This window comes from Rattus norvegicus, chromosome 16 (assembly GCF_036323735.1).
Source record: "Rattus norvegicus strain BN/NHsdMcwi chromosome 16, GRCr8, whole genome shotgun sequence".
Lineage (NCBI taxonomy): Eukaryota > Metazoa > Chordata > Mammalia > Rodentia > Muridae > Rattus > Rattus norvegicus.
This window is the reverse complement of record NC_086034.1, coordinates 72,748,743-72,767,149: the sequence shown is the minus strand read 5'-3', so window position 1 is coordinate 72,767,149 and position 18,407 is coordinate 72,748,743. Positions and strand designations below refer to the sequence as shown.

The window sequence follows — 18,407 nt, the reverse complement described above, 5'->3', positions numbered from 1 at the left end:
TAAAAAGGGACTGATGTCATTAGAAACACATTGTCCTTTAATTAGCAAAAAACCAAGGATGGTTTTGGGGCCTTGGGGGGTTTTATAAGGTAGAAAAGGAAGGTTTGTGATTCCTACAGAGGTTGGTATGTGACCGTAGCAGAAGTTTCCCCGCATCCTAACAGCCCACAGGTGTTACCAGTCAAACCAACTTTTCTGTCCTGAGTTTCTCGGCGCACCTGTGCTAGTGATCAAACCCAGGACTTAGATTACTAATCTACACCCACCCTGCCAAGATAAACAAAAAGTGGAAAACCTACACTATATAATTTTAAACATTAAAATTACTATTTACTCATTACTTTACTTGTATGTGTATATGTGTTTGAGTTATGTGCTGTAAGGGAGCACCCACCCTTGGGGGAACTTGTAAGAAATTCCCTTTGTTCCCTGGATCATCCCTTAAGACCTAGGGTAACTAGGATTGAATGGATTTGTGTTTTCTAGTGCAAATAAAAGTTCCGCTTATCTGAAATGTATTTGGTGCATGTTTATAACAGAGGAAGTCTTCCTCTCACATCCTTATCTAACAGTTTCCAGGAGATTCCAAGGGAGAGGTATCTTAGCAGCAGTGACTTTGAAATGACTAGGGTGAGGCTATCCTCTTCTGACTGCACTTCACTCGCTTAGACAGTTCTCAGATCACTACCCTCCTCCCTGCAACGGTCACATCTGCCTTGACAATATGTTTGGGATTTCTATGGCCTCGATGTATCAATCAAAAGGACTAGTAAACTGAAATAACTGGAAAAGCTATGTCAAGGATAATTGTCATGTTGTGCCTAAAATAATTACTATGCTCTGCCAGGAATACATGTTTGAAAGTTATTCTCTCATCTAATGTTGATATAAATTATGGTCTTTGTGGTTTTCGTCTTTAAGAATTCTGTATCCCCTAGCATGGGCACCAAGAGACTTTTCAGAGGCATAAGCCTGCCCTTGGTCTGACATAGATAAAAAAGGACTTAAAACTTTTAATTGGCTTAATCAGCATGGTTGTTAATAGCTGTCTTTCATAGATCGTTAGAGTTTGAAGGAGAATGGTCTCCATAGGCTCGTGTTTGAATGCTTCATCCCCAGTTAGTGGAGCTGTTTGTGATGGATTAGGAGGTATGGCCTTGTTGGAAGAAGTATGTCACTTGGGGGTGGGCTTTGCGGTTTTAAGTGCTCAAGCCAAACGAAGTGTCTCTCTCTCCCTGCTGCCTTCCTGAGATGTAGAACTCTCAGCTATTCTCCAGCACCATGTTTGCCTGTATGCTGCCATGAAAATGGACTAAACCTCTAAACTGTAAGCCAGCCCTAATTAAATGCATTCCTTTTAAAGAGTTGTCCTGGGCTGGAGAGATGGCTCAGAGGTTAAGAGCACTGACTGCTCTTCCAGAGGTTCTGAGTTCAATTCCCAGCACCCACATGGTGGCTCACAACCATCTGTAATGGGATATGATGCTTTCTTCTGGTGTGTCTGAAGACAGCTAGTGTTATTCGTGTATATTAAATATGTGTGTGTGTGTGTGTGCGCGCGCGCGCGCCGTGTGTACCGTGTGTAGAGTTGTCCTGGTCATGGTGTCTCTTCACAGCAATAGGGTGTTGACTAAGACACCCAGTCTTGAGCATTCTCTCTTTGCCTGCAACTTGAAGAAGATAGATTCGAGCTTTAAGCTACTGTCCAGCACCATTCCTGCCTGCCACCAAACTTCTTGCCACAGTGTTCATGAACTGCAACTGTAAGCGAGTCTTCAATTAAATGCTTCTTTTCATTTTTATAAGTTGCCCTGGTCTTGGTGTTTCATCACAGAATTGTTGTAAGACAACGTATTTACTGTTTTGGTAGCTGTCAAGGAATATCTCAGAGAGTTGCTAAGAAGGACATTTTTTTCCTTTTTGATAGACTAGGGAGTGGCTCCCAGGTGACTCTGAAGGGACTACAACATACTAAAATCAGGAGATAAGGGAGATAAGACATGTCTTTATATAGTTAGTGGAGTTTCTGGAAGTCCTAGAAAATGACAAGTTTACAGCTGGGAAAGGAGAAGAGCCATGTATAGTTAGGTTTTCTGCATGCCCGTGGCCATTTTAACACGTTTTAAAAAAAGATCTATTTATATATTATACACACAGTGTTGTGCATATATATCTGCATGTCAGAAGAGGGCATCAGATCCCATTACAGATGGTTGTGAGCCAACATTTGGTTGTTGGAAATTGACTCAGGACCTCTGGAAGAGCAATCAGTGCTCTTAACCTCTGTGCCATCTCTCCAGCCCCATTTTAACACTCTTATTGGGACTTTTTCCTATATAAAATGTTTTCTTTTTGTCGTCAACTTTTACCACAAATGCTGTGTTGGGTTTTTTTTTTTTTTTATTATATCCATGGGTATTTTGCCTGCCTGCATGTCCGAGTACAGCATGCATGTCATGGAACTTGAGTTACAGATGACTGCGAACTGCCATGTAGGTGCTGGGAATCAAACCCCGGCTCTGTAACTGTGGACCAATTTCTTCAGCCCCCTGATTCACAGTGGTCAAGACTTCAGCATGAGGTGCTCTTCCTCATGTCCCTGTAATTTTTTTTCTACCTGTCTATTCCACCTCAACGCTAACATAACTCTAAATAAAAAATCATGTTTAAATTTTGCTTTTAAGGGGTTGGGGATTTAGCTCAGTGGTAGAGCCCTTGCCTAGGAAGCGCAAGGCCCTGGGTTCGATCTCCAGCTCCAAAAAAAAAGAACCAAAAAAAAATTTTTGCTTTTAAGAACTCTGGTCTAAGGATGGATATATACCTCCGTGGTTAAAATTATGTATTTGCCTGAGTGTGATTCCTAGTGCTTATAAGGCAGCTCATACGCCCTTCTAACTCCAGCTCCATGGGATCCTTTGACTCCTTATGGACTCTACAGATATCTTACTCTCACATACACGTACATGTATAATACAAATGAAAAGATGATGATGTATGTGAGTCTTTAAAAATCACATACATAAATACACTTAACAAGGATAAAGAGAGGACAGGACTCACTAGAGACAGTAAGACAGGTCATCCTTCAGGCAAGTGCTTTATTGAGGACATTATTAACTGCAAACAGTAGGATACTGGTTCAAAGTTAAGAGAGGCTCACACACATCGTAGCAGTTTTAAGTCACAAACTGTCACAGTGGGAAAACTGAACAGATATTGATTACAGTAAACAAATTATGTAGCTACTTAGACATTAATTGGTAGGCTTGAAGTTTATTGAAGATGGACCTCCAAGTAAGGTTCTTTACTACCCCAGTTTCCGTATAGCATCAATTCTAAGTAGGGGGAATTCCAAACTCCTGGGGATGGGAGATAGCCTGTGACACAGATGCCTCTCCTTGATTCAAGATGCCATAATAAAGGGAGAGAGGCTGCCTTTCTTGAGGCCTGTAAGAAGGCTGTTTTCCTGGCAAATCATGCCTGCTTTTACATACTGTTACCATTTAATCTGCAAGCTACATGACTTCTGTGCATATGTGAGCATGTGTGTGGGGGTGGAGGCCAAGGTCAACTTTGGTGGTTGTTTCTCAGGAGCCATTAACTTTGTTTTTTGAAAAGGTCTCTCACTGGCCTGGTACCCACTGATTAGGCCAAAGTGAGCTGACTCTACCACCCTGGCACTGGGATTATGTCAGTACATTGGGCTTTCAAATTCAAGACTTGATACTTGTGTGGCAAGCATTTTATTGACGGAGGTATTGCCCCAGAACTGTTGTTTTTGGCCAAATGAATAAAATCTGAGTTCTGTTTCCTGTCCTGGCTTGAGACATAACAATCTAAAATGCCTGAATGATTAGATATACCCCATTCCCTTATGAGTTAATCCACATGAAAAGCTGTTAAGAGACTTCAGAAATGACTACTAGCCCACTTAACTGTAGCCTTGCACAATTATCTACGCTCTTAGCGATTATCTGCTTTATCTCTAAGGTTTTCTCTGTGGAAGTGCCTTTGGCCACTGCTCACTTCTATCCCCCTGTAATAAGCCTTGTCTCCTACTCTGTACTCTATGTATCATCTGCATTTTTGAAAAAGAACTTTTTGTTACTTTTTTTTTTTTGTTGTTCTTTTTTTCGGAGCTGGGGACTGAACCCAGGGCCTTGCGCTTCCTAGGCAAGCGCTCTACCACTGAGCTAAATCCCCAACCCCTTTTTGTTACTTTTAACTATGTGTATCGGTGTGTGGTATGCGCAGGCCTAGGCAGGGGAGTCCCCGGGAGCTGGAGTTGTAAGTGGTTATTACCTGTCTGACAAGGGGTGCAGGAACCAAACTCAGGTCCTCTGCAAGAGCACTACATGCTCTTACCCAGCAGAGCACTTCTCCAGCTCCCTCATCTGCATCCTTCTGACAGACAGCACAAGTAAGTTTGACTAGGGACTGTGTTCCCTTTCGAGTGTTTTTAGTTTTGTTGTTAAAAGAATTAAGAATTGAGAATCCATTAAGGTTGAGGACCATTTTGTAAGTCTGAGAGGAAAGCAACAGGGCAGGCAAGTTATACTCTGAGCAGCTACTGTGAAGAAGGTGGTGGATAACCGGAAGAAAGCCATGTCTTTTGGGCTAGGTCTGAAAAAGCAAGCAGGCTCAGCAGTGGATGTCTGCAGACACGGGAGAAAGGAGAAAGGAGTCTATACAAAGTGATTAGAGGGTCAGGGCAAGAATACTTAGGGCTAGGGGTTGGGGATTTAGCTCAGTGGTAGAGCACTTGCCTAGGAAGCGCAAGGCCCTGGGTTCGGTCCCCAGCTCCGAAAAAAAAAGAACAAAAAAAAAAAAAAAAAAAAAAAAGAATACTTAGGGCTTTGGTCAGTATCCGGAGAGGGACCAGAGGAAAAGGAAAAGGTTTGGTTTAGAACACAGGTCTAGCAGTAAAGTCTGTGAGTAACTGTTCTGAGGGACAGACTTCGGGGTGAAACTCTTACGGGTACTCTTTCACTAAGGGAGTGCTGTTCTCTGCATCAGTGTATCATATTTTCAGGTGTATCAGCTAGGTACCTAGGCTGGTGGTCTTGTGGCCAAACGACTGATGAGCCTACTTGGATTAACTCTTGTTTGTTGAGACAGGACCTCCTTATGCTGCCCTGGTTGTCCTGGAACTATGTACTCTAGGCTGGTCTTAAACTCACAGAGATCCACCTGTCTCTGCCACCAGAGTGCTGAGATTAAAGGCATGCACCACCACACTTAGTTTGGATTAGCTCTTAAGGGAGGGGAAATTATCACAATTTTAAGGGTCGATTAGAATGTTCAGGGTCAGAACTCAGACCTCATTCTTCTTGAGGAGGAAACAGTTTTCCCTTAAGCCTCAATACTTCTTTCTCACTTTCATTTTACAATCTTAAGAAAAGTGTAAAGGGTGATGATTCCCTTTCCACTTTCACTGTTTCCTGGAAATGAGAGGCTGATTATGAGGGAGGGTCCATCATCAATGGCTTCCAAGACTGTTAATGTCTGTCTACCTAACAGCATAAAGTGCAAAATTAAGTGTAAAAATCAGACAATTGTTAAATATCAGTCATAGAAAAGAGCAGAAAAAACAAGATCTATGCTGGATTTTTATACAAGTCTTTATTTACAACTTGTTTAACAACTGTACACTTTTTGCAGCCTTGAAAACATTTTTTTGTACTTGAATGGGAAAATATAGTTTGACCAAATCTTAACTTTTTCATATACATATATTATATGCATATATAAACACTCATATATAACAAGTTGGCAGTCATAAAATCAAAATAAACCAAAAGGAAATGTAGGATTAAAAAAACAAACAAAAAACCCTACCTTCTGATGGTTTCTCAGAAGTCTGTTTTTGTCACTTTAGTTACAGTTTTAACTGAAGTCTCTAACAAGGCATTCTCCTCAGCAAAACCGTGGGGAACTTACCAGCCTCAAGCCTGGCAAACCTGGTAAGCAGGAGAAATGCTTGAACACCAGTACGCATAGTTTTGTTAAATATGAGTTGAGGTGAGGAATGCAGAGCCTGAAGTGGACATTGTTTCTGGATTATGACGACAAGGAATGAAACCTCAAAACTATAAATCCAATCGTCAACCAGAGTGGGAATCTCTTACATAACAAAAGAGGGATGTTATAAATGGCTGACAATCTAACGATGAGAGAACTGCAACAAACCCGGAAGTTATTCTTCACAGTACAAATTATTATGAATTACAGAATCCATAAATGCCCAAATTAGGGATGACAAATGGTATTGTAGCACATCTGAATTGTAAGTCACTAAATGTATGGAAAAACCAAAATAAATTGTTATGAAAGTTAGGTAGCGGGGTTGGGGATTTAGCTCAGTGGTAGAGCGCTTGCCTAGGAAGCGCAAGGCCCTGGGTTCAGTCCCCAGCTCCGGAAAAAAAAAAGAACCAAAAAAAAAAAAAAAAAAAAAAAAAAAAAGAGAAAGTTAGGTAGCAGGTCAGAGTCAGTCCCGACATTTATAATAAAGTGTTGCTCACTTAGAGCCTACAGAAACCATCCTACAAGACAATGAGTCTGCAGAATACATATTCTACTAGGCTTCGTAGCAAACAGTAAATGAACTCCTACATACTATTTGTCATCTGTATTTGAATTATAGTAACAGTCTCTCAACTTGTTTGGAAATGGACAATACTGTTCTGATTCTGCGGCCTGACCAGGATCATTTAGAAGAGAAAGAAAGCATGGACGTTTCTGGGCAGGAAGGCTCCACCAAGCTCAGTCTAGCAGAAGATTACAACTGAAGTTTGCAATGGGGAGTGGTGGAGCACACCTTTAACCCTAGTACTCAGGAGGCAGAGGCAGGTGGGCCAGTAAGTTCTGGGCCAGCCGAGGCTAAGGTGAGATTGTCTCAAAAAAAAAAAGGAGTACTAAAGTATTCTAATATGCAAGGCCTTAGGCTGGATCTGCAGTACTGCAAAACTCCAGAAAAGCAAAAACCAAACCAAACCACAGCCAGACACATTTAAAAGAAGTCCCTTAGTTTGATTTGAAAAATTCAGCATAATCCTTTAGGTTAAATTAAGTACTTTAGTGAAGGAAATCCAGTTCATATTTCCAATGTTTTTCATCAGTTCATCATACTCTGTATTAGCAAATGTCTGCTTCGTACAGAAAAAGTTGACTGGACTCATCCCTCAAGCAAGTCAGAGTCAGGACCAAATAACCCAATCATTCGGCTATAACTGTAGGTTTGAAGTAGAAGACAGGCAAACATGAATTTAAAGCTTACAGGGCAGAAACAGTGACTTTCATAAGATATTAACAGATTTAAATAATACAGGGTTATGATGCTTACTAGTTTTTGAGAATAACTTAAATATTTATTATCAGTTTCTCCTGGATGACAACTAATATCAATTTAAACATATGAAAGGGAGAAATGACTGAAAGTATTATGAAATGATTTAATTATATCAATTGATAAAGCATTGATTATTTGTTTGGAGAGTATACTAAAAAAAAAAAATCACAATATGGGACTTTGGTTTTTCCAAGGCCAAAATATTGGTACAAAATTTTTATAAGAAAGAAATACTTTTTACCTGTTAAACCCTTTAGCAACTGCTAGTTGGCTGACCTGCATTCCCTTTCCTTTCTCTGGCACACTTTTCTGAATTGAAGGGAATGGCCTACATCCATGCTGTCCACTGCACATGTGTGAGTACTGAACATGTGTGAGACATGATTAGAGGACTAAAGTGGAGATGGAATTTGACCATGCAGCCCTGAGTGGCCTTGCCTGGTGGAAATCCTCCTATCCCAGCCTTTCAGGTGCTAGAATTACAGGCATAAGCTACCTTTGAGTTAAAACGGCCACAAGCAGGAGGTATTGACTTGGCCTATGACCCACCCTAAGGAGATTAACAAGAAGCTAGAAGCTAGGACTGTTGAAGCTTCTTCTTGAACATTTACATAGACTATGTTTGAAACACTGTGTATTGTCTTGTGCCTCTGCAATTTTTGTTTCAGTTTTGAGGCAGACTGGATTTGCACTTTCTGTTGCCTCATCTGACTTCACACTTGTGATCCTGGTGCCTGAGCCTGGTGTTGGGATTATGGGTGTGTGCCACCATCCTGGTTTTCTAAGTTTTTACTCTGGAAAGGAGAACAAGGTCTTTATTTCCTTAAAGCTGGATGTAGAGGCCTCTATTTCAACGTTGCTTCCTTTTATGTGATTAACTTAGGTAAAACTTCATGAGAGCGAGAGAGAGCAAGAGAGGGAGAGAGAGAGAGAGAGAGAGAGAGAGAGAGAGAGAGAGAGAGTGTGAGTGTGCGCCAGATGCTGACTGACTCTGGACTGGAGCCAGGTGGAACCTTGTGAAATTTAGCCACATGTTCTGCTACTGGAGCTAGGCTCCTTGGCCCAAAACACACAAACTTTTTAGACTACTACAACACATATCTTTTTAAAACAAAGCAAAACCAAAAGTAGATGCTTTTATGAGCCAACTCCCCATTCTCTGGCAGTAATCATGAGATAATGTTCCTTAAACAGCAGCAGTGCCTGTGGTCTCTAACATGACTGCTACTTTCATGTTGCAAACGGGAAAATTCTGGGCCTAAAAAACTCACTACCAGCGCAAGGTGAAACTTCTGCAAGGTAAATTTAAGAAAAAAGCAAAGACTAAAAAAAAAAAAAAAAAAAAAAAAAAAACAGAAAACCTATCACATATAACTACTATGTCTGAAATACCTGGCACCTCCACTGCCTGCTCTCCTTTCTAAGTCACCTTTCCTCCATTTTTAGATTATCTGATTGCCTAATTACTGGAATGTCTTGTTTCCTTCTCTCTTTGGGATTTGCAATAGTGGGGAAAAAAACAAGTTAGGGACAGTCTGTAGGTTTTCATTTTAGGAGACAACACCTCAAAGGGTAAGAAAAATCTCATTAAACAGAAAAGTATTTAGTTTTTTTTTTCTTTTCATGAGAACAGTTTTCAAATGTGTTTTTACTTGATGGGAAGGGCATGGAGCTCAATGGTAGAGCACTTGCCTGGGAGTGCATGAGGCCCTACACTCAATTCCCAGCACAAAGCCCGAAAGCTGGCTTCAGGGCATTGGTATAAAATAGACCTCCTAGTATGAACAGTAGCAAGCCCAGCTATAAGCGCATTTTGAGACTGCTCACAAGACTGAGGTGACAACTGGAACACCAAGCAGAGCAGTAGCAGAACGGAAGCTCTACCCAGTATCAGCAGAGACATAAACAGCCCAGACTGATGAGGGTGGTAGATGACACTAAGATACCTGTCCCTAATACAACAGACTCTAGACAGGACATACAGGGATCCCTGTCCACAGGTTCCCAAGCACAGGAAGGACATGGGTTCTCTGCAGTTCACTTGGCCAGCTCTGAGCTCTCTCAAGCTCTCATCCGACATCTCTGTGTGTGCAGTGTCCTCAGCACGCCTTGGTATTTGTCTTTTACTCACTTGCTTCTTTTTCTCATGGTTTTTAATTCCTTGAAATTTGAAATAGATATAATTTGGGCTTTAGTAACTCCCACTATATGGGAGGGGATTTTTGGATAATGGGCACCTCCATCTTCAGACATAAACACCTGCTGGGAGTCTGTAGTAATGGAAAGAATCAAATTCATAAAGGCTTACTTGTCCAAGTCCACTTTTGTCTTCTTGCAGGTGTTTTGTGGAGGTACAGTGTATTACTAGGGGAAGTGATATTAAAGCAGTGGTCTGTAAACTTTTAAGTGTGATATAGATACCTGTTGGGAAGTTGGGTGATAATTTCGGTCATCATAAATTTCTTCTCAACTCATCAAAGTTTCTTTAACATCCTAAATTCTTCAGCTGTTAGACTAAGTAGTAACTGCTTAACAGTTTAAAAAAGAAATGTTTCCTTCCCACTAACATATAGATTATATGCTTAGTTAATACTCACCTAAAGACAATAGAAATTAATTTTGTTTTTCTTATCTTTTATCAGATAAATGCGTAATAACAATAGAATATTTGTTGACTAAAATTTAAGGGACATCTTTGAAGATACTGTCTGAGTACTTCTCTTGGCCTGAATATTTGCTAATTAGGCTACTTTTATCCCAATATCCTCTCTGCTCTCTAAACTGGATTTATCTTAAAAGCCATCTGTTACTTTCTTTTATTTCTATTTTCACTTACATACTATATTCAGAGTTAACCTAACAGTACATTACTAAGTCTGTAAGAAAGCAGAAAAATACTGAAATGAGACACGTAATCTTGGTATGTCTACTTCTAAGTATGCATATATGTGTATATATATGCATACATACACACAAACACATAGTGAAATATATATACACACATATATGCAAGGCTTATATAACATAAATATATATAAGTCACATATATATTTATGGACCCCCACATAATCTCCAAACTTCATATACAATCCATAATTGGGTTCAGGCCTCTCATTTCTCAAACCAATGTCCCCCTATTACTTTAGTGTAACTAGAAGAATCCACAAATATTCATGTTTAAAAACTGTTAAATATAAAATGTATGGTTTCCTATTCATAATAATATAAATTGGACTGATGAAAAGGTGTTTTAAAACAAGCAGTACACACGTCCTATGACATGATTAATACATTAATACAAGCAAGAAATGCATTGTCTTTCACTTTATACACATGACACTGAAGATGAGACATAAAGTGAAGTGACCGAGAGGGTTAGAAGTTGGCTGTGTTATTAGCAAAGTTATGTTATAGGCTTTTGAGAGCTGTAGAGTTTTCATTAAAAAACTTAAAACATTATTGTGTTAAAATTAGACATTCAATGAAAAAAACCAATCACTTAATATTTATTATAAAAAAAGTAAAATATTGCGTGAGATGCATTGAATGAATTGAGAATAGCATTCCTCTTGTCAAAAAAAATAGGATATTCAAATAAATTTAAAAGAGTGAGTTCTGAAACTTTTCTCTAATAAAATTGGGTTGACAAGAAAACAACAAACAGACATACAAAAACCAAACCAAACCAACTAACCAAGCAAACAAAAGGGTTGAGTCACTTTTAATTGTGACAGGACTGTAGTTAATGAGGGTACTTTTATTAGATTAAAAAAAAGCCTTTAAGTCACGAAAAGGAAAAGAGAACATGATTAAATAATTGTTATAGATTCAGATATTCCACTCTATCTACCCATCCATCCATCCATCCTCTCATCCATCATCCATCCATCCATCCATCCATCCATCCATCCACCCACTAGATCACTCATCAGTACTGGATGCAGGGGCTTGAGTATAACATAACAGGCCTCATTTCCTATTCTATTTTGTTTAGCACACTCTTTTGTGTTGTTTTGTTTTGTTGAGGCAGGCTCTCCTTGTGAAGACCAGGCTGGCCTTTGTCTCCGCAATGTGGAAACCCTTAAGGTCTTATTGTATAGTCCTTGCCAGCTTCCAACTTGCATCTTTCCAGCCTCAGGCTCTCAAGTTCTGGGATGACCCTAGATATCACATGGATTTCACTGTTACACACAAAGCTGAATCAGGTTGATGGGTATCTATAGAGGAAAAAAGCATTTCTTCATGATAGGAGGATAAAAATTCCAAATAGTTGGAACTGGAAAGATGGCTTAGCTGGCTGCTCTTGCAAAATGACACAAGTTCCACATAGGGGAGCTCCAACCACTTATAACTCCAGATAAAAAATACTAAGTCTAAACAAAACAAGACAGACAGACAAACCCCCAAGGGTCCAGCTATTCTTCCAGGGCTTAATAAACAGAAGACCGAAGGCACTCGGTGCTAATGAGAGTCCACCTTAGCAGAAACGATGTGCAGGCAAGTGCCACATTTCCAAATTGGGCATAATTACAACATTCGTGAACTACAAGATCTGAAAGAAAATGAAGATTCAATGTGGAGAGTAAAGAAGATATTTTAAGATTTATGTTTTGACTAAATAACCCATGGTGAAATAAAAAATTTTAAGGCTTAAAATATGGATACTGTTAGAATAACAGATCAAACCCCCCCCCCCTCTCTCTCTCTCACACACACACACACACACACACACACACTTCATTTCTTTGAAGACAGAACCTCATATAGCCAAACTGACTGTGAGCTCTCGACAGGCATACACGCCCAGTTTATATGACGCTAGGGTTGAATAGAGTGCTTCATGTATATCAGGAAATATTATTGTGCCAACTGAGCTCCGTCCTCGCCCTCACAGACATTTCACCTTTACTTAACAAGACGACTGAACTGCTTCTGAAAAGGTAAATGAAACTGCTCACAGAGCATCTGACTTTTCCCTTGACTTGCCTCAGGCATAATCTCTCACTTGCATTCACTCATACAGCGTGGGTCTGTAACAACGAGTGACATCAGGACCGGTGCTTCTAACTGACAAGCTAGCTGGACTCTGCGGCTGAGCTCTCATTACATCAATCAAACAACTTCATGAGAATTGGACAGTGTTATCCTCATTATAATTTCATCATCACATTAAGCTAATTTTACCAAGATAACAGAAATAATTTAATCTTGATTAAGTTTGGAATATGGATCATTTATTTAGGGACTCAAAACTCATTTTTATTACTGTTAAGTAATTGGACAAAAGAAAACTATGACACAGGTTAAAGTTTCTTTTAATAGATTTGTTTTATATGTATGAATGTTTTGCTTGTATGCATGTATGTAAGCCACATGTGTGAAGATAGTTCAGATTCCCTGGAACTGGAACATGGGTCGTTATGAGCGTCCACATCAGGAACTGCACCTGGGTTCCTTGGAAGAACAATATGTGCTCTTAAACACTGAGCCAACTCTCTGGTCAGTTTTCAGAAAATATTTTAAGATATGTACAAGTGTTATTGGTTATTTTCATTTCAGATGCAAGAAATGATTATATTTACTGGATTGTTTTCTTATTAATCTTAAGTGTATGCTGTGGAACATCAATGGTATTTTTTTTAGCAGTTTGCTTCTCTCTCTCTCTCTCTCTCTCTCTCTCTCTCTCTCTCTCTCTGTAAACCCTGGTTGAAAGGCACAGAAAATAAGCTTGTTACAAGAACTCAGATGCTGGTGTCAGCTCCTCCCTGCCTGACACAGTGACAGTATCCTCATATCCTCAACCCATTGCTAATGCCAGGACAAGATACACAGTGCAGGCATAGAAGGCTTTGGGAAGGTGAAGAAGCCGTGAAGGTACAGCCCAGCACCACTGACATTTTAACTTTTAGAGAGACCACGCATAATCAGAGCACCTGCAACTTCCCCCAAACTCCAGTCCCTAAATCCTGACCGAAGCCACACAGTGGGGAAGGTGCTACTGCCACAGATGAGTTTTGTTCTTGGCTTTGTGATGCCTAAAGTATATTCAGATGCTGTTTCTTATGAAAGCAAGTTTCATTTCATTCTGAAATATCATGAGCGATATTTCTCCCATTTACTGAAGAAAATCCACCAAACATTGAAGACAGTAAACAACACTGAAGGCGACAAACAATGAAATTAGCACAAAACAGATGCTGAAGAAAAAAAAAAAAGCAGAAAGCTTGAGGCATTTCCAAAACATCTCCAGAAAGTATCTGGGTAGGTGGGTATGATCACAGAGCGGGCAGATAAAGAGAAAATAAAAATCAAAACATGTTTTTACCTCAGAGGTAAAATCTAGTTGAAGAGTAGCTCCAAGAGTCTCTTGATTTCACATTCACTTATTTTACAGGTATAATTTGCCAACAGCCAATTTTGTTAAGAATAGGAATCACAGACTAATTTGACTTAAAAATGATTCAATCTCAGATGTTCTGTGAACTAAAGATGAAGTGAGAATTTTTAAACCGTTTAAAACATCTTATTTGTGTGTGCACCTACACCTGTGAGTGTGGAGGCCCGAGCACAACCCTTGGGAGTTGCTTGTTCCCTCATTACCTGTGAATTGAACTCAGGCCATCAGGCTTAGCTGCAAGGACTACTCTTCCAGCTGAGCCATTCTGCTGGCCCCAATTTTTATTCTTTTATTTTCAAACTTGATCTACCATGTGGACATGGTGGCACACACCACAATCTCAGCCTCTTGGGAGGCAGAGGCAGGAGGACAGTTTTGAGTCAAAGGATTTGAGGCAGGTTTGGGTAGTAACATAGCTAGACTGTCTTGAAACAAAAAGAGCAGACCTCAGATATCAGGTCTGTCTGCCTGAAATCCCACAGTGATTGTTCTGACGTAGTGTTTGTTCTCCACTATCTTCAGAGCTCGCTGCTATGGTCTTCCCAGGCAAATGCCTCACAGTGTGCTTGAACATTTGCCATGAGGGTTTTTTGTTTTGTTTTGTTTTTGTTTTTAAGAAATGCTTCATGATGAGTAGTGTCCTTTCTCTAAGTTCTGATACCTTTTTTTCAATTAAAAGAAAAAAAGAGCTTAGCATGTTGGTTCTTGGTCTATAATCCAAGAGGACCCTGTGTTCATGACAGCCTGGGTTACATAAAGACTCTGTCTACAAAAATAAGACAAAACATGCAGGATCAATTTCTTGGTCAATTTTCTTATAAAAGAGGAGGGAGTTAAAATAAGCACTTGAATATGGTTTCTGAAAATTCTTAATCACTTTAAAGTTGAGTTAAAGTTATTTGTCTTTTATACAGAACTAAATGACACCAGAACTTCCAAAACAGCAAGTACATAGAATAACATCTTCCACTTAAATGACTTAGGTAAAAAAACAAACAAACAAAAAACCAAGGAACTCTTTGACCTAATCTCAGATTTTTTTTTCTTTTCAAAAATATGGTGTATGGAACAAGAGAAAGGCTGGAGGAAACCTTCAATATAATTTGGGATCAAATTCACAAATCAATATAGAAAAAGACAAAAGTAGATTATTTTCAAATAAATGACAGTTTAAAATTATATAATTACTTATATAGACAAAGTACTTCACATGATTGCTTAACAGACATTCATCTACGTCAGTAAGTCTGGCATACAATGTAAGCACTTTTAACAACCAAATACCCAAGAAAATCTCTCATGTTACCAATTCTTGGACTTGTAGGTAGAGCTAAGGAAAACTACAGAGAGCTCTGTCATAACATTGCACACAGAGTCAGGTACTGGTGCTAATGAGTTGCATTAAGATGTTAGCTATCACGATTAATTAAGAAAAGGAAAGGCTCACAGAATATATAAAACATATGAGGCATAGTCAAAGAACTGCCCCAAAGATAAGGCTACCTATATGAAAATAAATCCTTTACATGTGGAGAGCAATTAAAAGTGCATGGCTAGAATCTGATTCTTAGCTACTATGACATTCCAAAGGAAGGAAAAAAAAAATCCTGCCAAGTTCTTATCCTCTGTAATTTCTACCCATATATCTTTACCAATTTCACTTCTGCCAGCAAACAATACAGCAGGAAAGAATGAAATTTCACATAATAACTCCAATATAATTGAACTTAGAATAAGTTTAATTCCTCCCCTCTGAGTGACCTTGCCAGGTGCCCCAGGCTGACTAGCACCTCTGCCAATGTATTTGTCTTTGCAAAACGTGCATCTGACATCACTTCGTATAGTACAGTAAATATTTAAGTTATCTGAAGTGCATTGGAAAACAATCGAAAACACAGATTAATACACCATAAAAAGATTAATTCCCTTTAAACAAAGACATTCTTATAAAGTATGGTAACACAGTAGGCACGATAAAGAATATAAATTGTGTATCAATTATTGGCAGAAAATCCAATTCTTTACAAAGCCCACACAAATGGGGAAGAAGACATTTTCATACAAAGAAAAAGTATTACACTATTATACAACACTTTTAATTGTACATTTACAAATTTTTGGCACATTAAAAGGAACTGAAAAGACCATAAAGTAAAGGACAAAGTAACTAAAAGATACGAGAGAGAGAAATCTTCACGTGAGAAACACTAAGTATTAACACAGGTGAGAAATTAAACAAGCTGGCTGAATTTCCTGAAATGTTGTCATGTGTAACAGAAGTATGCTTTTTAAAAACTCCCCGGACAAGACCTTTCTACCTGGCTGTGGCTGGCTGGACATGGCCTGGGTAGGATCTTCTTGTGCTGGTTGCTTGTCTTTGCCTAGCCAGAAACGACTGCCCTGAACCTGTGCTAGCTAGTCTGTCTTCAGCCGCCTTTTTATGTAGTGTCATCCCCTGAAACATTAGAAGAAAAACAAAAAGGGATTGGTGAAAACATGAATATTCTACAAAAAAAATTGTCATCATGCAGCATTTTTACTACAATGAATAGCAAAGCATAATTTATTAGGAAAATTAATTCTACTTTAATTCTACTTATTATGGCTTAAAAATTTATGAAATCCTTTTCATTTCAATAATTAAGTACAAATCTTCCTTAGGAAAAATTAAGACTTAATTTTGTGAATCGACACCAATCAAACAACAGACAGTGGAGAACGATTTTTAGAATATTCCACCTATGCATGCCTTTCAAATCCAACAGTGATTTTCCAAGAAAAGTGTGAATGATTGGTAGCAGCTGATTCACTGAAACTGTGGAAATCACAGAAGTCATCAGTTAGGAAAACCACAAGTGCACTTGTTTCTTCCGATAGAAAGCCATACTGTGTACTATACATACCACAGCGCCGGATTTCTCCACTTCAGGGCAGATTTGTGTTCTCAAACTACGACACGTTTCTGACAACCCACGACAGGGGCACAACAATAAGGGGACCTCCCCTTGAAAGCAGAAAGATCACCCACTGCCTTTGAGGAGGGGCAGAAGTCACTGGGCTAGGTAGAGGGGAGGGAGGGAACCTGGAGGGCACTGTCAGATTTGGAAAACAGGGAGTGACAGTGAGCACCGACCGCCTTACTGAAGTCAGAGGCCACAAGGAGACTGGGAACGAGCCAGTTTTAGGATTCTTTAATAGGACCTAGCAGGAGAGACTGAGATTGCTGTTAATCACCCATAACCTGATACATGTAAGCTGATGCAGAGAAGTGGAGGCTGACGACGAAGAGATAATGTAAGGAAAACAGGGGGCTAGAAAACCCATCTTCCCATTACTACTGCTTCACAGTAGTTTCTAGAAAAACACTGGCCATAGCTTTGCACTCTGAATATAATTCAGCCTTTCATATGTACCTCAGATACAACACGTTTTCTCAACGGGAAATTACAGCATATGTTTCTTCTCTGTGTTTGTTTTGTTTTCTTCAAGGCAGAGGATTGCTATTTAGCCCAGCTAGCCTGAGACTAGGTCATCCCGGCAGCCCTGATCTGGTATTACTGTCTTGTGTTGCTGTGCCTGGTCTTAGCTCTCCCCAGGCTGTACCTTTACCTAGGCTCTAAGGACCGAATCCAGGCCAGGCTTGTGCAGCAAGCACAATTACCTACTAAGGTGGAACTTGCCAGTCCCTAGAATATATTTCTTAACTCAACTTTAAGTTAACAAATACATTTGAAGGTTTGAATACAACTGGCTGAAATCTACTGAAACCATTTTACTACGTATAACAAAATTACGTTTTAATTTAAAAATTCTAATTTTTCAAGCAACTGACTGGGGAACCTGGGCTTTTGTGCTCTGTGATTTATCGTTCTATCACCAAATTACACTTTTCACATATTTTTAAGATGTCAACACAAAGCTATTTGCTAAGAAACTTAATACCTTGCCCAGCATTCACTACCATCATGACACCTATTTAAGTTGTCTGAGATCCTATTGGTTACCTTCTGTGAGTAGAACTCACATGTTTTTATTTGGAATTGCCCTTTACCCTGAAAAGCTAAAAACTGGCACCATCCTTCAGTTCCATGTCACAAAGTAAGTAAATCTGATGTTGTAAGAAGAAATATGTGAGCACCATGTGAGGCCATAGCCCAGTGAGGGTTGTACAATTGCTGGCGGGGACTGAGACACAGGGCAGTAAGACCGGGAATACTAAGCTTCAAAAAAGACAAAATAGTGGGGGTAGAGTTAATGCCCAGTGAAATCCTTTAATGCAACTTATATTCTCTACTTTTAAATTTAATTTTTAGGAAAATTATATTTGTTAATAATATTCTCATTCAAAGTTATTTCTTCTAAAAGAAAAATTACAATAAAATCTTAATTTTGGCCAACACAGTGGTGTACTATAGACACATCATGAAACATATTTAGGAAAGAACAAATCACATTTTAAGGTTGGAGAATTAATAACTGAAACACTAAATAAAAATAATTCTCTTATGCTAACAGAGATGCTGTAAGACAAAATGGGAAAACTGAAAGAACAATCTAATTTCCTGTTTCAAAATACTAACATCTGGGCTGGGGAAGAGGCTCTGTGGGTGAAGCAAGCCTAGGGCCTTGTGTTCAGTGCCTGGTGCACCCAGCTTCTATCGG

At 39.2% G+C, this 18,407-nt stretch overlaps 1 protein-coding gene across 1 annotated transcript in view; it reads right to left on the bottom strand.

Annotated features, from left to right (window-relative positions):
* Window positions 1-15,453: 15,453 nt before the first annotated feature.
* Hook3 (hook microtubule-tethering protein 3) overlaps window positions 15,454-18,407 on the bottom strand; it is a 94,768-nt gene continuing 91,814 nt past the window's right edge. Inside the window, exon 22 of the mRNA NM_001136098.1 lies at window positions 15,454-16,200. Coding sequence (NP_001129570.1) covers window positions 16,060-16,200 — 141 coding nt within the window. The 3' untranslated portion in view covers window positions 15,454-16,059. The remainder of the gene's footprint in view (window positions 16,201-18,407) is intronic.